This window comes from Chiloscyllium plagiosum, unplaced genomic scaffold, assembly GCF_037043375.1.
Source record: "Chiloscyllium plagiosum isolate Xiang-an unplaced genomic scaffold, Cpla_swu_hap1 HiC_scaffold_1, whole genome shotgun sequence".
Taxonomy (NCBI): domain Eukaryota; kingdom Metazoa; phylum Chordata; class Chondrichthyes; order Orectolobiformes; family Hemiscylliidae; genus Chiloscyllium; species Chiloscyllium plagiosum.
The window spans coordinates 93,752,853-93,766,728 of NW_028270139.1; the positions used below are offsets into that span (position 1 = coordinate 93,752,853).

Consider the following 13,876-nt stretch of genomic DNA (forward strand, 5'->3'; position numbering starts at 1 on the left):
ACCTGTAATCTGAAGCCTATGGTACGGACTGAGGTTTGAGAATCTATAAAGAAGTTTATAGGATGAGGCAAGTTGTGTTGTATTTTAATAAGTATTTTTGTTTATGTCATAAATATTGATAACTAAATGTAACGATGCATATTTTTCTGTGTTTGCTTTATAATAATAGTCAGTGGAAGCTTAGAGAATACATTTTCAAACTGTTATAGGTAAATATCCTAACAGTATTGTAACACTCAATGTCATGACAAATCAATTGCTCATTCTTTCAAGGTTGCAGGCTATTTTTAGTATTTTATTTATTACTTCACTTCTTCCCCAAACAAATGAGAGCTGAACTCTTGTCCAAGTTATCGTATTAGTACTAGCTGTTTTTCACAAGCTCTGAAAGAAGCATATAACACAAAATACTGATAACGTAAACATTACTCCTGACACTTAAATGCACAAATATTCTGTATACCCAAGGTGCATTGCCAGTGTGCACATGCTCAGTTTGGATATGAAAACCGTTGTTCACAATTAGATGCTTCTATTTTTCTTAAGGTAACACTGCTGCTGCTGCTCTAATCTGCATCTTTTTCAAGAGGCAGATTATCAGTGACTTTCTTATTCTGAACCGATTGTTGAACATTCTTACCAACATCACTAGAAGGAGCACCTGGTGTCATTCAGTCCAGATATTGTGTAGATTTATTCAGTCAGCTCAGCCATCCCCATCAGCAGCAGCTGCCTGTGGAAAACAACTTGTTTCAGAGATAGGTGTACAGCAGCACTGTTACTCTCCTCGATAACATGTGGCCGTAAAGTGATTTATTCATGAACATTTTGTCTAACGACAGCTGTTATTTTATTTACTGCAGTCTCTGATTCTCTGCTGGAAGCACTAGAGATTGCATTTTCTCGCTCCAGTTTCAAATAATGAGATAGAAAATGGATTTTAGTTCTTCGCCTGTTTTTGACCAGCACAAAGGTATGATTATTTTTGATCTGAATTAAAATAATAATAGTATTAATAATCTTGTTCAGATTTCTACTGAGATATGTTTCAAAACCATCTATGCTCTTCAATAAAAGTAAATAGATTAGCAAGCTGCATCTTTAAAATATTATTTGTTATTTTGTACATCATTTCTGACTTTTTAAAAATGGAAATATCAGTTTTTTTTGTTTGATATGTTAAATATGAGCCTCAAATTCTGGGAGTGAGCATTCTAATGATAGCCTGTACATTACAAGTAACAGGAAAAGCTACTTCTGGCAATTAAACAAAAGTAAATGCTTTAATTGCAATCCAGTTCCTGACTGTATTGTCCATCTCATCTTTTTTTAAATTCATTCAAGGGGTGAGAGCATCACTGGCTAGGCCAGAATTTATTGCCCATCCCTAATTGTCCAGAGGTCAAATGTTAAGAGTCAACATCATTGCTGTGGGCCTGGAGTTACATGTAGATGAGACCAAATAAGGATGGCAGTTTCCTCCCCTAAGGGCATTAGAGAACCAGATTTTTTTCCCCCAAGAATCGACAATGAATTCATGGTCATCATTAGACTCTTCATTCCAGATTTTTATTGAATTCAAACTCCAACCATCTACTGTGGTGGGATTTGAACATGGGTCCCCAACACATTACTTGATTAATAGTCAAGTTAGGCCAAATGTTATGGTCTTGAAGATGACATGACAGAATCATGACTTAACCATGCATTTCATTATAAACATTATCAAATTTAGTGAACTGATCCACTTTAGAAAACCAGACTGATAATTAGTAGTCTGGGGTGTGGAATACTAAAAATGCCATTTGATATTTAGTAACAGTGTTATTCTACATTGTCTGTAATAGGTGGAAATAGGTTTATATATTTTCTTATCAATGTTAAAAAAGTGAACAATTAGCATATGTTCTAATTAGTTATGCACCTATGGTAGAAATGCATTCAGAATGACACCAAAATGACGAATGGTATAGATTTTTTTCAAATGTGTTACAATAATGTTGTAGTTCTACACACTTATTTTGTGCCTTTACATCAAGAGTTGCTAATAATTTTTAGTGCACATTGACATCATTGTCACTTTGAGTCTATTATTACTGGAAAACACACACTTTCTAATTAGGTCCTCAATGTTAGTATTAAACATTTCCACAGTAGCTTTTGTTATGAGCCAGGTATGTGTCATTTACAGCCCTTAGAGGGCACAAAATATAATCTACCAAATCTAGAATTTGAATTTGCATCAGAAGTGAACACCCAATACTTCATTTATTCTATTCTATCTCACTTAGAATGTACCATACATTTCTTAAATTGATGTTAAATATTGTAGCTCCAAATAGTACGTATGGTGTGGTTCCACTTACAGACATTCGCATATTAGCTTTATTATGATCTAAATATGAAATCATATGTTACGCTAGCAGGAACGTGACTCCAAGTTTTCTTGATATATACAGGCATATTGGAATTCATTGTGAAAAATTTAATGAAAAAAATGTTTGTTTGAAGCTATCTATAAAAGTAAAAGGGCTTGCTAAGTGTCTTTATGAACATAAGGCTAAGCCATTTTATTTTGTGAAATAGCAATTGCTAAAGGGGAGAGAAACTTTAATCACCCATGTCTCAGAGCTGAATGATCATGTAGGGGCAAATGAACCATACAGTTCACACATCATCATTAATTTGTAAATATATTTGTGGGGTCCTTCAAAAATTTATTTTGAACTCCACACTATTTCCTGCTTCTATCACAGCCTCTGCTCATTCTGTTGTTCAAACTCCCAGGCCTTTAAATCTATTCTCTGCTGATTTAAATCTATTCTCCCCAATCAGCAAGGGTGGAGAAAAAAAAGAGTAGAAACCATTGTTACTACCTGGAATAGTAGATTGTTTTGGCAGACAAGAATGAGGTCCTTTATGTAGTTCAGCCAGTCCTAGCAAGAAATGACTAAACTAACCATATGGCATATTCTGATGAAGGGCTTTTGCCTGAAACGTTGATTTTCCTGCTCCTTGGATGCTGCCTGACTTGCTGTGCTTTTCTAACCCACTCTAATCTTGACTCTGATCTCCAGCATCTGCAGTCCTCACTTTCACCTATATGGCATATCCACTTAAATCTAAGTTTCTTGAACTTAAGGGAGATGAAGATTGTCCCAAGGAACCAGAATGTTGAGAGACAATTAGTTTTAAAGGAGATTAAAGCATTAATCATGGTGATGGGGTTACACTGAAGCAGACTGATACTGACCAAAAACAAGATGGTTGAGATTTTTAAGATTAGTTTTCCAAAGCAGACATAGAGACCTTGGAGTCAAGAGTGTGATGGTGCTGGAAAAGCACAGCAGTTCAGGCAGCATCCGAGGAGCAGGAAAATTGATGTTTCGGGCAAAAGCCCTTCATCAGGAATGAGGCTGGGAACCTTGGGGCTGGAGAGATAAATGGGAGGGAGGTGGGGAGAAGGTAGCTAAGAGTAAAATAAGTGGATGGAGGTGGGGGTAAAGGTGATAGGTAGAGAGTGGAGCGGATAAGTAGGAAGATTGACAGGTGGGATAGTTATGAAGAAGTTCTCCTCCACTCTCTACAAACTTCCCACCTATCCGTTCCACCCTTCCCTCCAACCTATCACCTTTACCCCCATGTCCATTCACCTATTGCACTCTCAGCAACCTTCTCCCCAGCCCCACCCTCCTTCCCATTTATCTCTCCACCCCTAGACTCCCAGCCTCATTCCTGATGAAGGGCTTCAGCCTGAAACATCGATTTTCCTTCTCCTCGAATGCTGCCTGACCTGCTGTGCTTTTCCAGCGACACACTCTCGACTCTGATTTCCAGCATCTGCAGACCTCACTTTCTCCATAGAGACTTTGGAGACAGGTTCATAGCTTCTTGAAAGTGGAGTCACAGGTGGACAGGGCAGTGAAGAAGGCATTTGGTGTGCTCATCTTTATTGGTCAGTGCATTGCATATAGGAGTTGGGATGTCATGCTGTGGCTGTACAGGACATTGGTGAGCCCATTTTTAGAATATTTCTTTCAATTCTAGTCTCCCTGCCACAGGAAAGATGTTGTTAATCTTGAAAGAGTTCAGAAAAGAGATACAGAATGTTGGAGGGTTTGAGCTATAGGGAGAGTCTGAGTAAGCTAAGGCTATTTTCACTGAAGCATCAGAGGCTGAGGGGTGACCTTATAGAAGTTTATAAAATCATGAGGGGCATGGATAGGGTAAATAGCCAAGGTCTTTTCCCCAAGGTAGGGGAGTCCAAAATGAGAGGGTATATGTTTAAGGTGAGAGGGGAAAGATTTAAAACGAACCTAAGGGGCAACTGTTTCATACAGAGTTGGTGAATGTATGAAATGAACTGCTAGAGGAAGTCATGGAGGCTAGTAGAATTACAACATTTAAAAGGCAGCTGGATGGGTACATGAATAGGAAGGGTTTAAAGGGATATGGATCAAATTCGGGTAAATGAGATTAGCTTAAATTAGGATAGCTGGTTGGCATAGACAAGTTGGACCTAAGGGTCTGTTTCCCTGCTGTATACCTCTAATACTCTATAGAGCTATTGGATTGGGGGAATGTGATCAGCAATGGCCTTGCCTGTGATTGACATGATGGGATAGCAAGGCAAAGGAGGTAGCATGATCATCTCCAATTTTAAGGTAATATTTTAATTTTTTCATCAAATCTCTTATGCCTTATTCCTGAAAAAAAGGCTTCTGAATTTCATACATAAAAACAGTTTACATTTAGAATGCAACTTTAATAAAATAATAAAATGTTCTAAGGTGCTTCATGGGAAGATGATCAGACAAAAACTGACAATGTCAAAGAAAGTAGTATGAGGATAAGAGAACAATAGGGGCAGTCTGAAGAAGGTAAATGGCAGTACAGGTAAAGAATGAAATTCCAGAATTTGGAGTCTAATTGATTTGAAGGCATGTAATATATTGGAGTAAAGGAGGTAGAAGATTTAGCAAATGCAATATTTGAAGCAACACTGAGCTCTGAAGGCAATAAGATTTAAACTGCTTGCAAAGATGGATGGAGATATAGCCAAGAAGAGATTTGAACATTAAGGTGACAATTTTAAAATTGCAGTTTTGAGAAATAGTGAATTGATGTGAATTTGCGAGCACTGGTGATCAATGGACTGCAGTTAGTGGAAGTCAGCACAATGAGAGCTGAAGGCCATGCATGAATTGGGGGGTGGGTGGGTGGGGAGGGGTTGGAGGTCCGGTCATATTTTTAGGAGATAAAACCATAAATGCTTACAGCATCAGTGGGGAGCATTTTGCACACAGTGATTATAACTCCATTACATTCAAGATCGTTATAGAAATGGACAAAGACAGGTCTAAAATCAAATTTCTAAACTGGGAGAAGGCCAATTTTAATAAGATCAGGAATAATTTAGCTAGATTGGACTGGGAAAGTATGCTAATGCTTCATTTAATTAAAGGGTCTTTATCTGTGCTGTAAACATCTATAACTCTATAATGGGTTTAGGAGATGTTGAAAGAGAAATGGCAGTGAAGTAGAATTGGATGTGGTCAGAGTACATATGGAAGTTGATGTCATTTCCTTTAAATGATAACATTGAAAGAGCTGCACACAGATAAGAAATAGAAGGGGGTAAAGGATGGATGCTTAGCAAACTCCAAAGATGAGGGTATTGGTTCAGAGTCTATATTACTGTCTTGGAGAAACCATGCTGGTGGATATTGAATTCTGTATAGATCTCATCTGATGTACTAATAGACATGTCGAATTCCAGAATGAAATCTAGGTTAATGTGATGGTCATTCTCTAAAATATATGCACCCAAAGCTACACGTTTTTGTGAAAAATAAAACAAATTTTATTACACAAAATAAAACTTAAAGTAAAGCCACCCAAGGTGCCTAAATACAGAACACAGTTTTAAAGATGTTAAAACACGTAGCAAAAAAAAAGTCTCATCTATTTCCCAGCACTATCACTGAACAGCAGTTCAAATCCGGAGAACTTAAGAAATAGGAGCAGAAGTACATGCCTCAAGGCTGCCTTCCCATTCAACAAGATCGAGGCCGACCTGCACCAGGTCTCAAATGCTCTTTTTTGCCAGCTCAACATAGCTGTCAACTCCCCAATATTTCAAACATCTATCTGCCTCCTCTGAAAATACTTGGTGGTCCAGCCTCCACAACTCTCTGGATTAGAAAACTCCAAACACTCACTATCTTCCAGAAGAAATTCCTTTGTGTATCAGTTTTAAATAAATGCCCTTTTCTTCTGTAACTATATCCTTAAGTTTGAGATTCTCCCACTAGTGAAAACATCTTCCCAACATATACTCTTTCAAGTCCCCTTGGAAGTTTTTTATGATTCAATAAGGTTTTCCTTCATTCTTCTAAACTCTAATGAATAAAGACCGAACTTGTTTAGCTGTTCTTGTTAAGTCAACCTCTTCATCCTAGGAATCAGCCTACTGAATCTCTTTTGAACAGCTTTCAATGCCAGTATATCCCTTTTTACATATAGAGATGGCACGATAGCTCAGTGGTTAGCACTGCTACCTCACAGCACTAGGGTTTGATTCCCACCTCAGGTAACTGTCTGTGTGAATTTTGCACATTCTCCCCGTGTTTGGAAGGATTTTCTCTGGGTGTTCCGTTTCCTCCCACAATCCAAAGATGTGCAGTTCAGGTGAATTGGCCATGCTAAATTGTCCATGATGTTAGGTGTACTAGTCAGGGGAAAATGTTGAGGAATGGTTCTGGGTGGGTTACTCTTCAGAGGGTCAGTGTGGACTTGTTCAGCCAAATGGCCTGTTCCCATACGGTAGGGAATCTAATCTAAAACTGCACCCCAGCTATGGTCTCACCAATAACATGAGCAATCATAACAAAATGTCCCTGTTTTTAAACTCCAACTCCCTAGCATTAAAGGCCAAAATTTAATTTGCTTTCATAATTATTTGCTGCATCTGCATGCTAATTTCTTGCTTCATGCACAAGAATATTTTGATTCCTCTGCTTGCGCTTTTGCTTAAATGGAGCTTTACTTAAATGGAATCTCTATCTATCTATCTTCTGATTCTTCCTACCAATGTGCATGACTTCTCACATTACATTAAAATCCATCAGACAGGTTTTTGCCCACTTACTCAACCTATTTATAGCCCGTTGTAATATTCTTATGTCCTAATTACAAGATGCCCTCCCACCAATTTTTGTATCATCAAGCAAATTTGGATAAGTTATACTTGTCCCCTTCTCCAAGTAATTTGTAGAGATAATTTTGGTGATAATAAAGACAATTTTGGTGAAGAATGATACCTATCCAATTCTTTCAATGTAGTTATCTTGGAACAGGATAGGAGTATACTTTATGATAATCAGTATAGAATTTTTGCAAGCCATCTGGTACAATCATGATAAGTGAACTCCAGCTCCTATGACTCAGTTCAATAATATCATTGTCCATCGTGGAATTAATATCTTCCATCACTTGAGTCAATTTCTCTTGATTGAGACTTTGAGGATGTTGTTTTATAGGTAATGCATTCCCTACATTATCCTCATGAAAAGGCTGCTCTTTCCTTAAGGGGAGACAACTTGTGGTATATTTAATCTAAGGGGCACCATGCTTCAGATGAGGAGATGAGCTCAAGAAGATAGGAACTTCATGGTGACCTCAGCCGATGTGAGAATTAAACCCACGCTGTTGAAATCACTCTGTATTGCAAACTAGCCATTAGCTAACTGTGCTAACTGACTCTTACCTGGATGATAAAATATCATACTAGCTTTTCAAGCACTCTTTCATTATCCAATCTAATTTTTAAATTTGTAATTTCAGATCCATTCTCTATTTGTTCCGATATTTTTGTTGCCCACTCTATTTCTTTCAATTAGCGGAATACTTAGGTATTGGTTCGGATTTAATTTCTCAGTAGGAAAATTGGTCAGACTTTGGCCAAAGAGGGAAGTTAGAGTTGAATGACAGAGAATTTACTCAATTTTTATTGGCTCAACATCTAATTTGACCATTTTTTATTATACACATGGCCATAAAAATCTTTGCCAGTTCCTTTTAAGTTGATTTGTAAATTTCTTTCCACAGGACAAATGAAGTGGTGGTTAAATTTCCAAGAGCGAACAGAAATCCTAAACAGTGACATTCAGGAAAGAAAATGTCATAATTTTGGCCATTTGATAACAATTAAAAAGCTATAGATCTATTCCCCTTTATTAATAAATTATGCTGAAAAGTCAGAGACAAACCCAGCTCTGTCTGACTGGTTTGTCCATTATAATTTAGTGGCCATTGGGCTATTAATTTGCTTAGTGTAAGAATTTGCCCTCTTCAGTAAAATAGCTAGCAGTTCTTCAATCCCAGCAGCACCACTTTAAGAAATGGCCACTACTAGAACTAATGGCAGCTCCCAAAGAAAGGTTATCCGTGGTTTCACTGAAGATTCACAGCAGGCCCCAACAAGGGGTATGGAGAATCTGAGTTTGTCATGGCAAGGGAGACACAAATATAGGAGGGAATTATCCTTAATGGAGGCCTCCAATGCACATGGTGTGCAAGTAGGTAAAATCCAAGTGGAGACAGGGAGATGCCAGGCATGATTCTGCTATCGCCTGTTCAACTTTATTTATTAATCTCAGATGCACATCTGGTGAACCTGGCTTCATTTTTATTTTAGTCCCATTAACTTTCCTTTTGAAGAGATACCTGACATTCATCCAGTTATTCCCATTGTTAATTTATGTTTGCCTCTACAAAAACTAATACTCACTATTTCATTATAATTCTTCACAAGATAAGGTGACCTCTTTATTTTTTTATTGGCCCAACATCTAATTTAACCATTTTTTATTTTACACATGGCCATAAAAATCTTTGCCAGATCCTTTTAAGTTGATTTGTAAATTTCTTTCCACAGGACAAATGAAGTGGTGGTTAAATTTGCAAGAGCAAACAGAAATCCTAAACAGTGACATTCAGGAAAGAAAATGTCATAATTTTGGCCATTTGATAACAATTAAAAAGCCATAGATCTATTCTAGAGGGCAGTAGTGGGCAGCACAGTGCAACAATTAAGGCAGAATTGGATGATGGGGATGTGACAGTATGGTTGCAGATGAGATACAGTGGAAGAGCAAGCAAAGTATAGGATACCATGGCAGCAGATCTCCTGACAGTAGTAGCTACAATTATCAGCAGCAGCAATCTTGTTTCAGATAACATCACTGTCTATCTAAACTTTATTTTTCTCCTCTTTCTCCATCTTTCATATTTCTCATATTACTGTGCATATAATTAAAGACAATTTGATTTAAAATGTTTAAGGGTAAAAAAGATTTTTTTATTAGATTACTTACAGGCCCTTCGGCCCAACAAGTCCACACTGGCCCGCCACCCACCCAGACCCATTCCCCTAACACAATGGGCTATTTAATATGGCCAATTCACCTGACCTGCACATTTTTGGACTGTGGGAGGAAACCAGAGCACCCGGAGGAAACACATGCAGACAGGGGGAGAGAATGTGCAAACTCCACGCAGTCAGTCGCCTGAGGCAGGAATTGAACCCGGGTCTCTGGCGCCGTAAGGCAGCAGTGCTAACCACTGTGCTACCGTGCCGGCCACGGTACTGCCTCACAGCGCCAGAGACCCGAGTTCAATTCCCACCTCAGGCGACTCTCTGTGAGGAGTTTGCACATTCTCTCCGTGTCTGTGTGGGTTTCCTCCGGGTGCTCCGGTTTCCTCCCACAATCCAAAAATGTGCAGGTTAGGTGGATTGGCCATGCTAAATTGCCCATAGTGTTAGGTGAAGGGGTAAATGTAGGGGAATGGGTCTTGGTGGGTTGCGCTTTGGCGGGTCGGTGTGGACTTGTTGGGCCAAAGGGCCTGTTCCCACACTGTAAGTAATCTAATCTAAGTAATCTAATCTAAAGATAACAGAAATGTATACCTCTGGGAATCTGAAAATCATCAAAAAAGATTTAGCTTGAATTATGGGAGATTTAAGTCAAGGCAGTGAAAATCAAATTTATAAAGACAAGAAAGTTTGTAATTGATGACATGTTTTCATGAAAATGAATTTGAAAATGCTAAGTTAATAACTGTTAGACATTTTAATTAAATTGAAATTGAAATTTAATGAAAGATAGCACTTTGTAAAATATCAGCTCATGGAATCAAGATACTGTTACTGATTCAACACCCTCACAAGGACAAAATCCAGGAATTGGTCTGCAACAATTTTGACAAAGTTTATGATTGGGGACCATTCTAAACATGAATAATCATAAGTTCATTAGATTTGACATTAGGGTAGAAATAAAACATAAGAAAAAAGAATATTTTGTACTTGCCTGGTGTGGGTGACAACTATTTGCTTATATAACTGTGACTAAACTTAAGACTTTTGTACAAAGACTGTAATTAAACTTTGTACAAGAAAGTTAGGATAAAGACAAGAGGCAGCAACTAAAAAAAAGTCTAAGACCATAAGGGTCAGTGGTTTACAACCTTCAGAACAGATATGGAAATGCATATTTAGAGAGCCCAGCAGAGGAAGAGGGAATTAAAAGAGAGATATACTTTTTAAATATATAATATTGCATATTTAGTGTGGAACGTTCAGGGAGTTTGTAACAAGAATTTTGAGGGAACTTGGGACAGACATTCAATTAGAAAATTAATTGAAAAATTGAAGTAGTGGTCTGAGGGCTGAATCTTATCAGAAATTGGCTAAATATCATTTTTGGTGAGTGTCTTTGAGGGATTCTCTCCATGGGACAAAACGGGTTTTCTTGCGCTATTTCCCCAACTTATCTCATGCCCTATGCACCATGTTCCCATGGCACCCTGGTTGTTGTATTCTCCTATTCACTGTAGGTAAAAGTACTCACCACTCCTGAGACATCACAAGGTCCCTGGACTGGGACAATATTTAAAAGGCAGTCACACATAGTCAAGTGCTTGCAGTCTGGAACTGTCCTGCACGTTTATTTTATTTGCCTTGGACACAGCAGAAGGTGAAATTGGTGCCCAACTTTGAGACAGAGACATGGAGGTCCTATGGACAGGATTATGCAGAGGAACATCATCCTCTTTCCCAATCCCAGGACCAGCAAACTCCCTGCCAGCCTGGTCCAAGGTTAGCCCCCAGGTCAAAGCAATGTTATCAGTCTGGAGAAATGCGCAGTAATGTTAGGAAAATATCAATGACCATCACCACATCATGGGGATAAGTGCCACTATGTTCCCTCTGCTACCTCACACTCATTCTATCTCTGCTACTGTACCCATATTCCATTAAGTCTATTGTGTTATCAATTTCAATATTGCATGCAACATCTTCCCTCAATTGTTCTCACCCATTTCAACATTCCAGATACTAACTCTGTATCCCCTCTACACTGCCTACACAGTCACTTGGGACACCTCACCACCCTTCTCCACATACACCTGCACTAACAGCCATGCCAGTCACTCTCATCTCACTCTATCCCTGCCTTTCTCTCAATCCTGGAGAGAATGGTCCACAACAGGGCAGAAAGAGCCAGAACTGGAGGTGGGATGCTTGATATTTGGTACCTCAGCCTCAATGAGAAAGGATTATGGAAATGGCTGGCAAAGACCAAAAGCATTCCCACAGTAATGCAGAAACATCCATGTCCTGGCAATGAAAAATGAAGCATTGATCATTGTTGTGCTTCTACCACTGCATATGCGCTCTTCATATGGCTGACTTTCTACCACTTGTCCTTGACATATTCTCTCTTTCTGCAGTCTCCATGCTGGCAGCAGAATTTCAGTGTTTAAGAGGCCTTCCTCACAAGATATCTCCTCCTCCACCTATGAGGATGTGGGCACAGATGTCTCTGAGGACTCACTGGGGAGTCTGCCTCCTCCACCCTCCAGCTCAGATACTGACATTCCAGTCAGTGTTTTTTTCCTAGATTAGAGTCAGGATTATCTGCAATGACATCTCTGCAGGTGTTTGAGGAAGAACTATCCCCTGGCACTTGGAGGACTGCTGGAGAACAGGCCCCAGACAAGAGAGCACCAAATGGTATTGGTGATTAAGACGTCACCAAAATGCATAAGGAGGCACAGAAGCAGCGGGCAGAATTGTTGGATGCACTGGACAATCTCATGCAAAGTTTGCAGGAAGCACCACACTATTAACACCATACCGCCTCTAGCATGTGAACATCTGGCATGTGAGCATCTCTTTGGATAGAGTGGCAATTATCATGGACAACAGGTTGGGGCACTGCTGGGTCTACACACAAACTTACGCTCCTATGCTCAAAGCAGTGGTGTCCTGCAACAATGGCCAGGTGACAACAGGACGAGGGACCTTGACCTCACTCCAAGTTCTTCCTCACAAGAAGGCAAATTGGTGCCAGGAGATCTCCATCCAGAGGAGGAACCACATACAGGACACCCTGTTAGATCTCATTGAATACAGGGAGAGCTAGCCATTTGGATACAGAACTGGCTCAAATGTAGAAGACAGAGGGTGGTAGCGGAGGGTTGTTTTTCAGACTGGAGGTCTGTGACCAGTGGAGTGTCACAAGAGCTGGTGCTTGATCCACTACTTTTTGTCTTTGATATAAATGATTTGGATGTGAATGTAGGAGGTACAGTTAGTAAGTTTGCAGGTGACACCAAAATTGGAGGTGTAGGGGACAGGGAAGAAACTTATGTCAGAGTATAATGGGATCTTGTTCAGGTGGGGCAATGCACTGAGGACTGGCAGATAGAGTTTGGCTTAGATAAATGTGAGGTGTTTCATTTTAGAAAAGCAAATCAGAGCAGGGCTTATACACTTAATGATAAGGTCCTAGGGAGTGTCGCTGAACAAAAAGTCCTTGGAGTACAGGTTCATTGTTCCTTGAAAGTACAGTCGCAGGTCGATAGGATAGTGAAGAAAGCATTTGGTATGTTCTCCTTTATTGGTCAGGGCGTTGAGTATAAGAGTTGGGAGGTCATGTTGCAGCTGTACAGGCCATTGGTTTGGTTACTTTTGGAAGATTACATGCAATTCTGGTCTCATTCCTATCGGAAGGATGTTGTGAAACTTGAAAGGGTTCAGAAAAGATTTACAAGGATATTAGATGAGATTAGATGAGATTACCTACAGTGTGGAAACAGGCCATTCGGCCCAACAAGTCCACACCGACATGTCAAAGCTCAACCCACACAGACCCATTCCCCTACATTTACCCCTTCACCTAACACTACGGGCAATTTAGCATGGCCCATTCACCTAACCTGGACATTTTTGGACTGTGGGAGGAAACCAGAGCACCCGGAGGAAACCCACGCAGACACGGAGGGAATGTGATATTAACAAGGTTGGAGAGGCTGAATAAGCTGGGACTGTTTTCCCTGGAATGTCAGAGGCCGAGGGATGACCATTTAGAGATTGCAAAATCATGAGGGGCATGGATAGAATAAATAGACAAGGTATTTTCCCTGGGTTGGGGGAGTCCAGAATTAGAGGCAGAGGTTTAGGGTGAGAGGGGAAAAATTTAAAAGGAACCTAAGGAGAGGGTGAGGGAGAGGGAGAAGGAGAGGGTGGTGTGTGTATGGACTGAGCTGCCAGAGGAAGTGGTGGAGGCTGGTACAATTACAATATTTAAAAGGCATCTGGATGGGTATATGAATAGGAAAGGTTCAGAGGGATATGAGCCAAGTTCTGACAAATGGGACTAGACTAGGTTGGGATATCTGGTCGGCATGGACGATTCAGACCGAAAGGTCTGTTTTCATGCTGTACATCTCTAAGTCTCTATGACTCTCGGATGTCACTTCTCAGGGCACTGCAAAGGTGGCTATGCCTTCTATCTCCATCCTTCCT

At 39.8% G+C, this 13,876-nt stretch overlaps 1 protein-coding gene across 2 annotated transcripts in view; it reads left to right on the forward strand.

Annotated features, from left to right (window-relative positions):
* The first annotated feature begins 343 nt into the window (after positions 1 to 343).
* ankrd55 (ankyrin repeat domain 55) overlaps positions 344 to 13,876 on the forward strand; it is an 84,736-nt gene continuing 71,203 nt past the window's right edge. For both annotated transcript variants that reach the window (XM_043688981.2, XM_043688963.2), the window contains exon 1: positions 344 to 973. In XM_043688981.2, the coding sequence (XP_043544916.2) occupies positions 934 to 973 (40 nt within the window). In that variant the 5' untranslated portion in view covers positions 344 to 933. The remainder of the gene's footprint in view (positions 974 to 13,876) is intronic.